This window comes from Conger conger, chromosome 8 (assembly GCF_963514075.1).
Source record: "Conger conger chromosome 8, fConCon1.1, whole genome shotgun sequence".
Lineage (NCBI taxonomy): Eukaryota > Metazoa > Chordata > Actinopteri > Anguilliformes > Congridae > Conger > Conger conger.
This window is the reverse complement of record NC_083767.1, coordinates 34,195,207-34,211,382: the sequence shown is the minus strand read 5'-3', so window position 1 is coordinate 34,211,382 and position 16,176 is coordinate 34,195,207. Positions and strand designations below refer to the sequence as shown.

At 42.2% G+C, this 16,176-nt stretch overlaps 1 protein-coding gene across 3 annotated transcripts; it reads left to right on the top strand.

Annotated features, from left to right (window-relative positions):
- The first annotated feature begins 3,664 nt into the window (after positions 1-3,664).
- Positions 3,665-15,614, top strand: LOC133135767 (clathrin light chain A-like). 3 transcript variants are annotated; one of them, XM_061253034.1, is made up of 7 exons: positions 3,667-3,992; positions 5,772-5,809; positions 7,032-7,149; positions 7,832-7,943; positions 9,956-10,009; positions 12,839-12,874; positions 14,936-15,614. In XM_061253034.1, exons 1-7 carry the CDS (start codon positions 3,806-3,808, stop codon positions 15,105-15,107), a joined length of 717 nt encoding a protein of 238 aa, XP_061109018.1. In that variant the 5' UTR covers positions 3,667-3,805; the 3' UTR covers positions 15,108-15,614. The 3 variants fall into 3 exon arrangements, with proteins under 3 accessions (XP_061109019.1, XP_061109018.1, XP_061109020.1); XM_061253035.1 differs by lacking the exon at positions 12,839-12,874 and having other exon boundaries at positions 3,665-3,992; XM_061253036.1 differs by lacking the exons at positions 9,956-10,009; positions 12,839-12,874 and having other exon boundaries at positions 3,668-3,992.
- Positions 15,615-16,176: the final 562 nt, after the last annotated feature.

Below are 16,176 nucleotides of genomic sequence, written 5' to 3'. Positions count from 1 at the left end.
AGTGTTTGTGACTACGTTACAAGGAGGGGATGTCTGTGAAGTTTGTGGTCCATACTAGTAACCCAATCTTTGGAGAGCAGACAGCTGTCCTGGACAAACACAAACTGATGCATGCCTTAGAAAATGTGCTCAAATGTTTAGCCATGAACAAAATAACACGTTGTCTTCAGCAAAACTTATTAACAATTGAATAAGAAAATATCCTCAGTGAGCAGTTTATTAGGTATTTCTTAGACTTATTAAGTCTTCTGCTGCTGTAGCCTATCCACTTAGTGGTTTGACATGTTGTGTGTTCAGCGATGCTCTTTGCATACCACTGTTGTAATGCGTGGTTGTTTGCGCTACTGTCACCTTCCTATCAGATTCAACCAGTCTGGCCCTTCTCCTTTAACCTCTATCATTAGCAATGTATTTCTGCCCACAGAACTGCTGCTCACTGGTTGTTTTTTTTGTTTTTTGCACCATTCTCTGCAGACTGTTGGGCATGAAAATCCCAGGAGATGAGCAGTTTCTGAGAAACTCAAACCACCTTGACTGGCACCAACAATCATTCCATGGTCAGTCACTTAGGTCACATTTCTCCCCCATTATGACATTTGGTCTGAAAAAACAGCTGAACCTCTTGACCATGTCTGCATGCTTTTATGCATTCAGTTGCTGCCACATGGTTGGCTGATTGCATTAAAAAGCCGGGGTACAGGTAGACCTAACAAAGTGATAATTGAGTGTATATATTTGAAGAACAAAAAACAACACTTGTATGGAATACAATGCAAGGCAAATTATGTGCTAATGGTGGTCATGTTGTTTATAACTTTTTATAACTGATTTTCATTTTGTAATTTCATTTTGTAATTTTGTACTTCTTTAATACCTTATAGGAGCTCTCAACGAACTAACTAACTATCCAAACTAACATTAGTATCTGCTCCTTGATACCTCTACCTAAGAACTGCAATAATTATTTAGAAGGAAAAAGTATGATCCCTAAGACAGACTGCAAGTGCAATAAGTATAGACTCTTTTGACAACTTGTTGGCAACAGTAGGTTTACAAAAACAAAGCCAGCCTACTAAGCATTGAAAATCATGATACAAGCTAAAGCAGAGAACCACAACAGAGTCATGTGTTAGGGTTTATAGTGTTAGATGTGTTAGATGGTGGAAGTGGTAATGTAGGGGAAAATTCACAGAACGAAAGATCTCCCTCCTAAAAGCATGATAACCAATCACAAGTCAAAATCAGACTCCGCCTTAGTGAGCAGGCTGGTTCCTCCAAAACTCTCGACGATGTGTGCTAAAAGTTTATCAATATATCTGTATTAAAGTATGATATGTACCCTGTATAGTTTCAAACTGATTAACTGCTAAATTGTGCTAGGATTACACAGTGAGCCCAGCCAGCTGGCAGGGGGGGCCCGTCTTGAACTGTGTAGACCAAACTGTCAAGGACACGGGCAGAGCAAGATATGACTATACAGCTGATTTCTCCGGGACTCTCGATGTTTTATGCCAGGAGTGTATCTATTTGACCTAGAACATTAATTATAGCTGAGCTTATGAAAATGCAAGAAACCACAGTGAAAACTGTTGAAATGAGAGCAAAGAATGCTACGTACATTTACTCCCTTAGAAGAGAATAATTAATCAAATGTTTAGTGTGTCTGTAGATTAGAAAAGTATATTAGAAGTGAATATTAATGAAATGTTTAGTTTGTCTGTATATTTTCAATGATTACTGCTGCTTAGTTCGTCTTATAAAAGCGAAAGATACAGAGTGACGTGTATGGATGACGTGTTAGAGGGAGGGCATCCAGAACTTTCTGAGGTCTGGTAGTTTGCCAAGAGCAGGTGCGGGGTGAAGTGAGGACACGTAGTTGGCAGAATGCCCTGAACTTTGTACAGAGTTGGCAGAGCATAAGGACCGTTGGCAATTTGCCACAATGACGTTGTGGGAGGAGCGTTGGGAGGAGTTACGGTAAGAAAAGTGTGGGTGATTTGCCAGAATGAGGTTTTAGGAGGAGTTGTAGGTGGAGTAACTGTGTATAAAATGGGTGTACAAATGCCAGTCGGGGTTCAGTTCTGGAGAGCTGATCCGGCTTTATGCACGTGTGCTAATAAAGTCTGATTTTCCTGAAGATCTTGCTGCCTGGTGTCGTCTTTTCCCTCGCGAAGATGTTTTTTGACAAATTGAAGATTTGGACTCTGTCGTTTCCTAGACACGACAGTAACTCGTTCAGGATACAACTGAATCAGGTGAATTACTAGGTCAGCATTACGCAAATGGGTCATGCCCATACTTACAAGCAGCAGAGGAATATAAAAACAAACTCCTTGGAAACTCAGCCATGACCACTGAGGTCACCTTTATGTACCAGCCTACTGGGCTTCACCAAGGTAAAGTGGATTATTCACAGCGTTACAACACCCCCTGGTGGCCATGTGTGTACACTGTCTGTCTTCCTTGTATTTCCATGCATACACAGTGCATGTCCTCGGAAATGGTAACGTGTCAGAAGAGAACACTGATGGAAATGGACTAGGTTTTGGACAGAAAAAAACATGTGGCTTGTACTACACCATTTTATGCACACGGTGTGAAGTAGAAATCAACAACAATAATAATTATAGTTCTTAAGCTCAACACACTTTCAGTAAATGAAGTGAATTAAATGTAGAACAGATTAATAGGAATTTAATCCCTTTTTATGCAAAGCCCCTCCATTTTAGGGGAGCAAACATAATCGGACAATTGCTGTTTCATCTGCGTGTCTTTGCACCAATAGCTCATGCACAAGAAAGGTCTGTTGTTGTGTCTCAACATGGACCAAATTATATATTTTATTTTAAATTATTTATCCTTTATGTAGATGGGAAGGTCCCACTGAGATACACTATTTTATTCTTCCAGAGAGTATATCACATTTCACATGGTATATAAAATATATATAAACCATACAATACATACAATCTCAGAGGGTTCATAGCTAGATGCAAACCATTGGTAAGCCTCTGGTACATGGAGTTCTGGTACAATGTCTTAAGGACAGGCGAGATAAGTAGTAACTAAAGTGATGGAAAATAGACAAAGCAGAGGAGCGTCTAAGGGCTTGGGTATCTATGACAATGGAACTGGCTCACTTGTCTTCATTGATAATGTGACTGCTTACATCAGCAGTATAAATATTATATGATCATGTCAAACCAAATAATGCCTCACACTGGATGGCACTTCAATGCGATAACTGAAATATGAAATATATAAATATTATTTTATTTGAAATGCAATGTGCTGGAGCAGGCTAGAGAGCCAAAACAACTCAAATTGTGTCCCAACACTTTCGAATTTAATTGTTGGCCTACATACGTATAAATAGGAAATACATTAATACACACAATACTACGAATAGTCCTATTCAACATCACGACGTATGCGGCTAATATTAGAATATTTTGTGCCCTAAAGTCATTTGTCTGCAAATGCTTTGTGACATTCCTCTCCTGGATAAAACGGTACCTCTGGTCATTTACACGAGAATCACATGATATATGCTATTTAGTGGCTCGGTTCCTGTAACTGGGTAATGTAGGTTGTGGATCACGAATGGTGGGAGTCCATGTCTATCAAAAAGCTTTGCCCTCTGATTGGTTTAGCTCACATTTCCGCTTAAATTTCACGGATTTTTCTCCTCCTCTCCGTCCTCTGTGTAATCTACATTCCTACTATCAGTACGTTAGGATCTGCAAAGGTCGCGTTTAGACTTCATTCACCCTCTCATCTTTTTCTTTTCCCCTCGTAGGCAGACATGGACGATTTCAATGCGATGAACACGTCAGAACCAGCTTCCGCGAATGGAGTTGGGACGGAGGAAGACCCTGCTGCTGCTTTCTTGGCCCAGCAAGAGAGCGAGATCGCTGGGATAGAAAACGATGAAGGTTTCAGCATCCTGGACAGCGGCGAGGTCCAGTCCCCACTCGGTAACAACATAACAGGTGAATATGACGTAGTATTTTACCGTTAGCATCTGGTGGTTGCTTGGCTAGTTTCAGCAGAAAATTACAGCAAAGTGTTAGCCGAAAGTGTTAGGTCCAACAATCACCGTTGCCGACGATTCACAATTGCTGGAAATAACGGGTAGCTCGCTTCTAAGCTACAACGATGAATAATAGGAAAGTGTCATGGTGGACTAGCCAAGGTTGGCTCGGCTATCAGTGACTGTGATGTGACTAGCATTGGTAAATTAAGGTAAGGTACATTTCTGTTGCAGTATATGGAGAACACCCGAGCTAACGTTAGTCAACATCATCTTGGTATGCTGAGTAGTTAGCAGCGAGCTAGCGTTAAATGAATCATCAACGGGTAGCCTGCTACGGACAGTAAACAAAGGGATAACTGCGCAGGGCTTTGTTCTGCGTTGTGAACGGACAAATAAAGCAGCGATAAATCTGGAAGATTTTGCTCACACGTATGAAACCGTTTATTTTTAAGTGCCTACAGCATACATAGCCTAATCTGTTAATTGTTGTCAAACAAAGTAGACGAACATTACTCAAGCTAAAAAATCGATACACAAATGCGTTGTATCAATTTCACCACCGCTGCTTTGAAATGTATTATTACCACGCCACGCGTAGCCTATACCACTGGGCGAGAAAGCCGTGACAGCACCAAACAGCTCACAGCAATGCTCCTGATGCGATTTGATGTCATCTGTTAAATAATAGGCTATGCAACGTTTGATGTAATTGTGTAGCCAAATAATTATTTGATGTGAAAAGCTGGTTTGGCTACTAGGAAACTAAAGGGTAGCTATACTAGAAAGGCATATCACTGCAAGATTTTAATGTAAACTGATGCATGCCATTCTCTAAAGTTATTGTGGATGTAGTTAAAACTTAACGGGAATTTATTTCTGTCGACGCAAGGGTTACGATTTCTGTAAGTTGGATGTAGTTTCTAACAGGATAACAGTATCCTCATATTTAAATTAATTCCTTTCCCCCGCACGCTGTGCGAGTGGGCAGTGAGCGGCTCTGGCGAGATTGAAGAGCAGGCTTGTAAATCACGACACAGTCTTCATCCCGTGGGCACAATGTGGCCTTGACACAGTGCGAAAGACAAAACCCCTCAGTTCCTGATCCGTGTGTCCACAATGCGCTGTATATAGCGGCAGTTCCCAAACTTTCAGGACCAACATCCCATTTAATACATTTTTTGGTTTTACTTGACGATTTAAAAACACACATCCAAGGCAACTGGTGTAGGACATTAACCTGATACATTCAGATATGGATTTAACACAACGTAACACCAACTAGAGCCATTCAGATTGCTGGATGTTTTAAGGGAAACCTAACTGTGGTCGAGATTACCTCTTAGTTTTTTACCCAGTTAATGAATACAGCATGTAATGAAAAATGTAATGCAAAGCATTAAAACAGAAAGTATTTCATGCTTTGCTGACTGGCTCTTGCCTGTGAAGATGAATACAAGCCTTGGTTTGTGCCAAACTTTGTTGTGAGCAGAGCTAGCCACTAGCATGAACGGTATATGCAAAAATGTAGGGCCACAGCCATCCCTGGGCCAAACATTTCCTGTTTTCCCACACATTGGAGCACTTTGTGGCCACAACATTCTTCTTTAGGGCCACCAAAACCCTCAGACTGGCTCTGGTTGTGATGTGTGCAGTGCAATCAGAATATCTCTGGCTTAGCCTTCACCATTTATGTCATGCTTTGGGTTGTAATTGAATTATGCAAATGCATTTTTAGATGCAGTCGATGGAGCGGTGAACGGGGAACTTCAAGAGGTAAACTGTTACAGAATATCTGTTCATATGCATGTTACACAATCCAAACAAGACTGCATTATTGTATAATGTACTTGCAAGTTTTATTGTAGTAATCTGGCTGTAGATTGGGAGTGCATATACATGTAGTATAGTAGTAATCTGGCGATGCACCACATAATGCATGGTACATAGTAATAATCTGGCTATGCACCTCCTTGTGCCTGGATGTAGTATAGGAGTAATATGGCATTGCATTATACATGTGAATGTTGTACAGTACTAATTTGTTTGTGTAATACATGCTGTATTTCCATTGTGTACTCGTAACTGGCTTTGTACTGCATAGTGCAAGCATGTAGTATGTTAGCAATCTGGCTGTCCATCACACAATGCGTGTGCATGTTGTGTAGTAGTAATCCAGTATTGCACAATGCATGTGAATATTGTACAGTACTAATCCGGTTCTGCAATACATGCTGTATTTGCATGCTGTACTAACACAGTAATGCATTCCTAAAAGCACAAAGCTTGCCTCATATGAGTGTCATTAACACCCTATAATTTTGCAAGCAATTCGTTCTGCCTAGGCCAGATGCTGCCCAGTCTGGCAACTGCTACATGATTACTACATGGCCAGTGGGCAGAGAATGTAGGAGAATCAAACTATTTCATGAGCAGTGTCCATTATCAGCAATGTCAGTGTTGCTGTCTTGCATCAAATTTTCAGTGCAGACTGGTTAGCACATTTTATCAATCTGTTCAGACAGCACATGCTGTTATTTTCAGATGCGCTCATTAATCGTTACGACAGTTTGTCTTTCTACTGTTTTTTTTAATCATATTTTATCAGAATCCTTGCACATACCCGCTTCATACAGCTTCTTTGGTTTTGGGCCATGTTCCCAGAATTTTGAGCAGTGCATCATGGGTATGCTGTGGGACAGACTATTTGGAAGGGTAGTACCATTTTACCACAGGGTGTAAATCGAGCTCACCAAAACATAACATGTTAAGAGGCCCCATGACCTATACACTTTAGATCACGCTCTTGTCCTATGTCTGTTTTATCCAGTGTAAATATAAATTATGCAGGCAAAGTTGGTCCATGGACTGATCAGTTGTTTATTCAGTCAGCTAGCTGATTGTGCTTGCTTCATTGGTTGATGGGTTGATTGATGGATGTATTGATTGTGTGCTGAAGTGCATTGCTGGAAGTGTTCACAGTGTCTCCGCGCTACAGGAGAGTAATGGCCCCTCTGACACTTACGCGGCCATCTCGCACGCTGACCGCCTGCAGGCTGAGCCCGAGAGCCTGCGCAAGTGGAGGGAGGAGCAGCAGGATCGCCTGGAGGTCCTGGGTGAGTCAGCGCTAGCGCGTTAGCATTAGATGTTATCACAGAGTTGGCGCTACAGTGTTAGCATTAGTTATTATTACACCATTAGCACCACAGTGTTAGTTGTTATTACAGTGTTAGCACCACAGTGTTGGCATTAGATATTATTTCAGTGTTAGCACCACAGTGTTAGTTGTTATTACAGTGTTAGCACCACAGTGTTAGTGTTAGTTGTTATTACAGTGTTAGCACCACAGTGTTAGTGTTAGTTGTTATTACAGTGTTAGCACCACAGTGTTAGTGTTAGTTGTTATTACAGTGTTAGTGCTACAGTATTAGTCTTAGTATTATTTGTTTTGCATTAGTTATTATTACAGTGCTGGCACCACAGTGTTAGCTGTAGTTATTATTACAGTGCTGGCACCACAGTGTTCACGCTATAGTGTTGGTACCCCAGTGTTGAACTGTACATGCTAGTATCACAGTGTGTTAGTGCGTACGTGCGTATGTATGTATGTGTGTGTGTTTGTGTGTGTGTGTGCATGTGTGTGTGTGTGCGTGCACGCGCATGTGTGTGTGTCCGTCTATGTGTGGGTAGGAGGCTCTTTTCGGTCAGTGCGGATCCCTGCAGCCCAGTGCATGCCGAATAACCTCTGTGCCCCTCTAATCCCTCCCACCCCCCTTGGCCCCCTCCCCCGCCCCCCAGACGCCAGCTCTCGCACTCAGGAGGAGCAGTGGAAGGAGAAGGCCAAGGAGGAGCTACAGGAGTGGTACACCAGACAAGAGGAGCAGCTGGAAAAGACCAAAGTCAACAACAGGTGACCCCCCACGGTAGCCCTGCTCACAAGGGCCACGTCCCTTATGCTTGCACTCCATAGATACGGACAAGCAGATCTTCTACATCCCAATTATAGAGTTGGACTGAGCAGTATAAAGACTCCTGCTGTAGCCCATCTGTGTTCCTAGACTCCACTGCCAGTGACAGGTGCAGCAGGTATATATATCAGTACTGGTACATGTCTGCATGAAACTGCAACTAGGTTTTATATATACAGTATACTACACTTTATTATACATAATTAAAAGGCTGTATACTATATCGATTAGGGTTCCTGAATCCATAGGGATTCTGTTTCTTTAAGGAAATTTGTCACACTCACCTTTGCACATTTTCAGCGAGAAGTTCGTTCCATACGATGAGCAGGTGGACTCTAGAACATTCACCCGTTACAAGCCTGCATTATCGGGAGGAGTGACATCATTGTGATGATTATATTATCTCAAGATTTAGCATTTTTCCAATTCCATGTTTCCAGGTGAAATGTGACACCACTTCACAATAAGACTGTTATAGTGATTAGATACTATAGTGTCTTTTATTGGGCCATTCTGGAAGTTTCCATCTGCAGATTGTGTGATTTTCTCAGTGGGATTGGGATTTTCTGACAAAATTAAGGTGTCTGGTTAACGTAAACTGAAGAGAGATTCATGTTCAATTACATCCGTTAATACCAGAACCGTGAGTTTCAAAGCTGCTATGTACTAATGTCTCTTGCTGGCGGGTTAGTATGAAACTTGAATGGTGGCTGGCGGAATGCAACCGTTGTTGTAGTTTCAATATAGCAACTTGTTTGCAACCTTTTTTAAAGCATTTAACAGCTTCGAAATTCACGGTTCGGATATGAACAGATGTTTTGTTCTACGACTTACATTACATGAAACTCTTAAGCTTACATTAACCACAGACCTTATTTTCAGCAAAAAACTAAATCCCTATGGGGTAAAAGCATTGGGAATGTGCCAAGGAAACTCATGGCTCAGAAAAAAAAACTTGCTTCTGGGTTTTAAACTCTACTAGAGACTGAGCAAATTGTCATAAGGAGCACCTCCTCTATTTCAAATGGAAACGGACTGGAGGATCCCCTTTAGAAAGGGCAGGGTCTCTGGCTGGTGGATAACCCAAAAATGTCCCACTAGCAAATTACGTAATGAATATGCACTCAGAGCACTTTATTAGGAAATGTTTTACTTTATTACACCTACTTATTCATGCGATTAACTAATCAGTGTGGCAGCAGTGCAATGCATACAATCATATAGATACAGGTCAGGAGCTTCAGGTAATTTTCATATCAACCATCAGAATAGGGAAAAATGTGTTCTCAGTGACTTTGACCGTGGAATGATTGTTGCTGGCAGACAGGGTGGTTTGAGTATCTCAGAAACTGCGAGATGATCTAGTCTCTAGAGTTTGCAAAGAATGGTGCAAAAAAACAAAAAAATAAATCCAGTGAGCAGCAGTTCCTTGTTAATGAGAGACGTCAGAGGAGAATGGCCAGACTGGTCAAAGCTGTGACAGTAACGCAAATAACCACATATTTCAACAGTGGTATGCCGAAGAGCATCTCTGAACACACAACACATCATAACTAAGTGGATAGGCTACAGCAGTAGAAGTCTAATAAATACCTAATAAAGTGCTCAGTGAGTGTATAAAGCGACTAACTCCCCTTTCATTGTTTTAACTCTCATGACCACCAGTCCAAACAGGCCAATGAGACACGTGCTCGTTGCCATAGTAACAGACCAACCGCACATCACAATAACACCTTTAAACATTCTCATACAAACAGATAATCCCATAATCAGGCTGCCATCTGTCTACTACAGTTCAAATCCCTCCCTCTAGTGGTGGCATACGGTATATATTTTTTTGCTTTCTCCAAACTGTGCTGACGTGTCATTGGACGTTGCCTCTGTTTCTCTCCTCCTTTTTACCGCTCTCTCTCTTCTCTCCTGCTTCTCTGCCGCTCCCCTCCGCTCTGTCCAGGGTGCTGGATGAAGACTTCTACAAACAGCCCTTCTCTGAGCTGATTGGTTATGTGTATGTCGCTCAAAACTAACCCGCCTTCCTCTCTCTGCACGCTGCTCGCCTCACGCCCTCATTAACACCCCAACACTTTTACCGTTTTTACACTCGAGGCTCGTTTACGTTGTGTTATCATTACCATCGTTTGTTTCTCATTTTGGGTTCCTTCAGTTCATAGAGACAAAGAGCAGTAGTCTTTAGAGTGTGGTAATAAGGAATATACTGTACACATGTGGTACCTTCAATGATTGATTTTGTCCGGTCAGTGAGTGGTCAATTTGCTAGACTAACATCACACAGTGTGTATCTGTAGAATCTGAGCATTCTTAAAGACTTATTTTAAAGGTATTTCTAATGAGCTTGTGAAGAGTTGTTGCCATAGTACTTTTTGATAGGGTCAATTCAGGTAATTTGGGACACTTCTTTGTAAATGCAGTGTCCCAAATTACCTGACTTCAACCTATATAATGTTAAGTTCTGCCGAATCTACTGTACAGCTGATGTTAATTATGGAAGTTTTCATTTTTGTTGTTTTTTGTTAAAATATGATTTTGTCACCTGTATATTTTCCCTCTCACAACTCACTGATAGCATTATGTATTCTATATACTGTATGTTCAGATTTTTACAGATAAAGTATCGAGGCCTAATTTTACCAGTGACTGGAAACGGTTTGCACGTGTGGAAAGTGTACACTAAAGCAAGAGACTTCAGTTAGAGATTCTGGTCTATCTGAGCAAAGAACTGAAACAGAACTGCAAAGCATTACAGCAGATGTGCCCCAGCCTAGCTAATAATAGGACTAGACAGGTGCTTCAGTCCAAGGCAGACCTGGTTGAAATAAGTAATTGTTTTGGATTCTGTATGCCTGGTGCAGTTGAGCCAACCAAGAGTACCAGAAGGCAGGCTTTGCACTTTTTGTATTCATAGGTATTTCAAAGGTTCCAATACAGCAGACAAACTCAGTAGAGCATAGAAAAGTATTTGAATCCTGAACAATTATGTATTTGACCCAAGTCTGGCCCAAGGTACGTACAGAAGGATTCTTAAAAGGATCACTTCACAGGGACTAGCCCAAAATAAGGAGAGCCCAAGCTCTCCAAGCTCAGAAACATAAGCCCTTCACCGCGTCCGCTGCTGTCCGCACTCCCAAGGTCACGCTGCTAAGCTCATACACTGCATCATTTCTTTCTGTTAACAGCACGATTCAAATAACTATATAAAACCAGAACTACAAGAAGGTTTCAAATGTACAACTCCTGTTGAGGCAGAGGCATTGGGTCCGGAACTGGGTCAAATACATAATTGTTTTGGATTCAGATATGTTTCTGTGCTCAATTTAGCTTGCCTGGCGCAACCAAGAGGACCAGACGGTGGGGTTTGCGCTTTTTGAGAGCATTTCAAGAAGTGTAAACTACTACGCACCGGACAAGCTCAGCGAAGGGTAGAAAAGTATTTAAACCCAAAACAATTACAGCACTCAGGTGTTTCACTCAGGTCTGCTGGACACACTAGTTTGTAGGTAAAGTGCCTGTTCTCATAATGTTGTGTTCTTATCTTTATGTAGCAAAGCTTCGCTAAATCTGTTAGGCATTGGCAAAATTGTGTAATATCAATTGGCTCAATAATACGGACAATAAAAGTACTTTTAGGGCATTTCCAGTAGAACAGACCTGCAGCTATCTGAACATATAGCATATAATACATGTGTCCATTTGTTCCATGGTGTATTCCCGTAGTTTGTCGAATGGTAGTGGTGGTGGTGTGATGTCAGTGTATTGTAAACATTCCCCTGAAACCATGTGTTCAATTCAGTTTTGCCTCGGCAGTAGTTTTGTTTGAAGCAACTGCATTTACATTTCTTTCAAAAACGGTATTGGATTTACAATGGACAGGCTGTCTTGTATCAATAACAAAGGCTTACAGTTAACAGGTGTAACACGCGCTTCAGCTCTACTAGGTCAGGGTCCTTTGGGACCTCATACTGTGAATAAAATGCTGAAAATACAGTGAGGTCCATAAGTATTTGGACAGTGACACAATTGTAATGGGTCCCTACACAGTGCACTTGCTATGGCTATTTGGTGGCATTTACATCCATATGGAGTGAATCCAGGAGCAGGAATTACTGCCTTTTAAATTTGTGCCACTGTCCAAATACTTATGGACCTCACTGTATATGATCTCCCAGTACCTGCATTAGCTGCCACCAGTTTTTTCCCCCCGCCAGAATGTTCCAGAACATAATGCTCCCCCCTTATGAAATGAAAAAATAAACTATGTATGTGTGTGGGACAAATGAAAAGCCAGGGTAGTCTGTGCCTTAATGAGATAAAAATACTGAGAGCTTTATTTATAAGAGAGGTTTAGACTGATCAGTGGAAAATAACATCCTGTGGTTTGCAAACTTCGCTATGGATGCAGTTGCTTCAAACAGATAATGGCGTAGAAAAAGTGTGCAGTGTTCTCCCCTCTATTATAGATATGGTGTGGTGTTATAGCTAGCTGTAGGTAGTGCAATGTTTTATTTTAACTTTTTTAATTTTTTTGCCTTAACCCCTCCCCACACTCCAAACTCAGTTTCTCAGCCCTCATAACTGTCATTTAAACCGAAGTGAACGACGCTTTTGTCATCGCGAAAACATTTATTCATAAAACATTAAGCGCGGTGGCCGATCCTCGTTAATGACAGTTGGCGATAGCTGAGAAGGCTAGAAACAACCCCACCAGGTTGAGAAAGATGCATGCTTGGCTTGTCATTTGCATAAATCTCATTTACTTTTCATTTCTCTATATCTGACTTCTGATCTGTTTCTCCTTTCTTTTTTCCTACGCACCTTTAAGCACACACATTAACCATCCTTGCTACCGCCTAGACCAGTTAAGTAAAAAAACAAAAAATAAAACCGTTTTTTTATTTATTTATGAAACTGCTTGAATGATGACCATACAGTTTGAGCTGCCATTTTCTGTTTCGCTCTATGGATTCGAAGTTTGATTGTCCCCCTTGTGGTGATGTGATGGTACTGCTGCCCGTTTTGTGTGTGCGTCTGTATATCTGTGATTGGCTTCCCATCCGCATTCGCCGACTGTGTTCCCCCTCCGGTGTTTAGCGGCCCAGTTGGGCCACTGAAGAACTGGGGCTGTGGTCTGGTCCATTCCGGTTGAACCGGGTTAGGAGATGCCTGGGCAACAGTGGGTGGCATTGCCCAGATTGGGGGCACTGCAATCAGTGAATTACTTAAGTAGTTAACCCGCCTGAATTATAATTGATAGTTTTGTCATTATAAATCTCTGAAGCAAGGTGCTTCAGGTTTAGAACTGCTTCAGTGATAGTTGTATGAATGGACTGTGTAGAAGCTGTGCAAGTTGCCTCTTAAATGGCCAGAGAATGCAATAAGAATGCAGTGTGGAAACAGTTGTACAGACATAAGCTTACTGCCTTAAACTTACCTACTAGTAGCAGGTTGCATATTCCTTAAAGCTCATTTGTGTTCTGGGCTATTCTATTAGTTGCCATTTTGAATTATAAAGATTGTTACAGTGAATGAGAGAAACTAATCGTTCTGATTAAATAAACTGTGATTTAAAGGGTTGCTTGACTTAAATTTATTTATTCTCGTTATTTATTTTTAAATGTTGAATGGAAATTTGTTTTGCGGTGTCTTTTAAAGACGACGGTCAAACTCAGAGCACTGCAGGGTGATTTCACTGCAGTCCAGACAATATTAAATATATTTTTAAAAGTATGGTTGCATACGAATGTATAGCCAACTAGAACGGAGTCACCTACAAAGACCAAAGTTACATCACTTCACCCTTTTCCGTGAAGGTAACAGATTGTTATTAAACCCAGGTGAGGTGTGAATCCTGGTGTTGGATGCAGAGTGGGAAGACAGGGGGGCATGCTGTATTTCAGGATAATCCTTTGTTAAGTGTTTTGTTTTTCTGTTCGTTATGTGAGCACCTGAATGTTGCGTGTATGTTTTTAGTGTGTGCTGGACAGGAATGTACTGACCGTGTCTCCAGGCTGTGCTCTGGCCTGTTCTCAAGCAGGACAACCAGGTGCATTCAGAGAAACGCAGCAATATACATTAGATATTGGATAGCCAGTTATGTATAGATAGTTGAAATTGGTCTTTGAAAATTCAACGGAAAGTAACACTCAGTTGAAGACTCTTTGGCTGAATTCAAAACCCCTCTCTGTAATTGGTGCGTTTGGGTAACTCCAGAATACAGTTAGGGTAAGGAGTAGGGTCATTGAAATTCAGCTTTAAGACTTTAAAGGAAACTCACGCTCCGCAGGAAACTCTAGGGATCCGAGTCATTTGTGCAAGCCCACGTATAAATGTATGCGCGTGGGTGACTCTGTAATTACACTTACAGTTAGGTAATTGAAATTCCACCTGAAAGGTCCCATATTGTACACCTTTCCTGTGTTTTATTTTAGGTCCTGATATCCATAAGGAGGCGTTTGTGTGGAAGTACCAAAAACAATCTCTATCCAATCCTACATGTCCATTCTCCAGCACCTCTCACATGCTTTACCAAGAACAGGCTGTTTTAGCGACTGTGCCTTTAAGGCTCATTGATATCAGTGAACCTCTGTTCTGTCTGGCCGGCTAGCTCCAACGAGCTGAACGGCGTCTGTGCCTAACGCTCGGATTTGCCCCGGCTACACTGTTGGCCGCGTTGATAATCCACAAGGGAAATATCATTTTCCGCAATATGGGACCTTTAAGGAATTCTGGGGCTGACTGGAAGTACAGTGGAGCCCAGTTTCTCTGGACACAGGGGTGTACAGGTCCATGGCCGAGAGTGCTGTGAATGTTATGGGCGGAACGGAACGGACGGGGGGGGGGGGGGGGGGGTTCCTGTTTTCGGAAGGCTGCCCTCCTTCGCCAGGCCCCGCCACTGAGCACGTTTCCGTTTTCACCGCAGGGCGGCGGAGGAGGCCATGACAACCGAGATCGACGAGGGTAACCCGGGGACGGAGTGGGAGCGCGTGGCGCACCTGTGCGACTTCAACCCCAAGTCCAGCAAGCAGGCCAAGGACGTGTCCCGCATGAGGTCCGTCCTCATCTCCCTCAAACAGTCGCCCCTCGTGCACTGATCCTGCCCCCTCCCCCCGGCGCGGAGAGCGGCCAATCGCGCCGCAGCTCTCCGCAGGCCTCCGCCCATCTCCTCTGCCCGTACGCGGTTGCGGTCCCAACCAACCGACTTCATTCTCCCGTCAGAACAAAAAAAACGGCACGCGACAAAAAAAGAAATTGTGACTGAATTATTTTCTTATTCCTTTAAACCAAATTATCGATGTGTTATTGTTTGGACCAAACTCCCAATGTCCCGTTTTGACATTCGATAATGTGTGGTATTGTGGCATTTTTACAAACTATGCATTTCCCCATCAGTACTCCAGGAATGAAGTAGTCAAGTGTGCTGTACTTGTACCTGCATGTACATATATGGCGTGTATGTCAATGTATATAGGCTTTATATACAAAAGCAGTGAAGATCAGAGATAGAAATATAATGGTTTAATTCAGGGGTAGAGAAACGTATGTTCCATGTACATTCCCCATCCTGTCATCAGTGTCATTAAAAGTGTGTGAAACCTTTACCGCTTGAGTATTTGTGTTTTGTAACTTGCTAAACTCCTGTCTGCTCTGACATAACTTTCGTGAAATCAGCCAAACAGAGCATAAAACGGGCAGTTCCATCAGTTTAAGTTGTGGGTTACTCCACATCCTGCAGGCCGCAGTGTCTGCAGATATTTCAACCGTGCGCTACACCACCTGGTTTCACTAATTAGCTTATTTGATTTCACTGATTTCAATAATCAGTGAAATCAGGCGGTGTCGCGCCCGGTAGGAGCACATACCTGCAGATACTGCGGCCCGCAGGACGTGGAGTTGAATAGCGCTGCAGTAAAGGAAGGTGTCTGGCGCCATCTAGTGGGAGAATTATTTAATGTGTTCATGTCCGCAGGTCTGACTGTTGGGTGAATGGAGTAAACCCAGAAGCATATACAGCTAATTGTGTTGATGCAAAGGTGTAAATGCTGGAATTTGGCAAGAGGAAATGTGGCTGAACTGAAACCCATTGTAAACCAAAACCTGCCTAATGGTTGCCTGGGAATTGCAAAGAATGAAAAACAAGGTTTGCTTTTTTTGTGGGGAGGA

Coding starts and splice junctions, on each gene's coding strand:
- LOC133135767 (XM_061253034.1), top strand. CDS start 3,806: ATGGACGATTTCAATGCGATGAACACGTCAGAACCAGCTTCCGCGAAT. Junction 3,993..5,771: donor ACTCGGTAACAACATAACAG/GTGAATATGACG, acceptor ATGCATTTTTAG/ATGCAGTCGATGGAGCGGTG. Junction 12,875..14,935: donor CCTTGCTACCGCCTAGACCA/GTTAAGTAAAAA, acceptor TTTTCACCGCAG/GGCGGCGGAGGAGGCCATGA.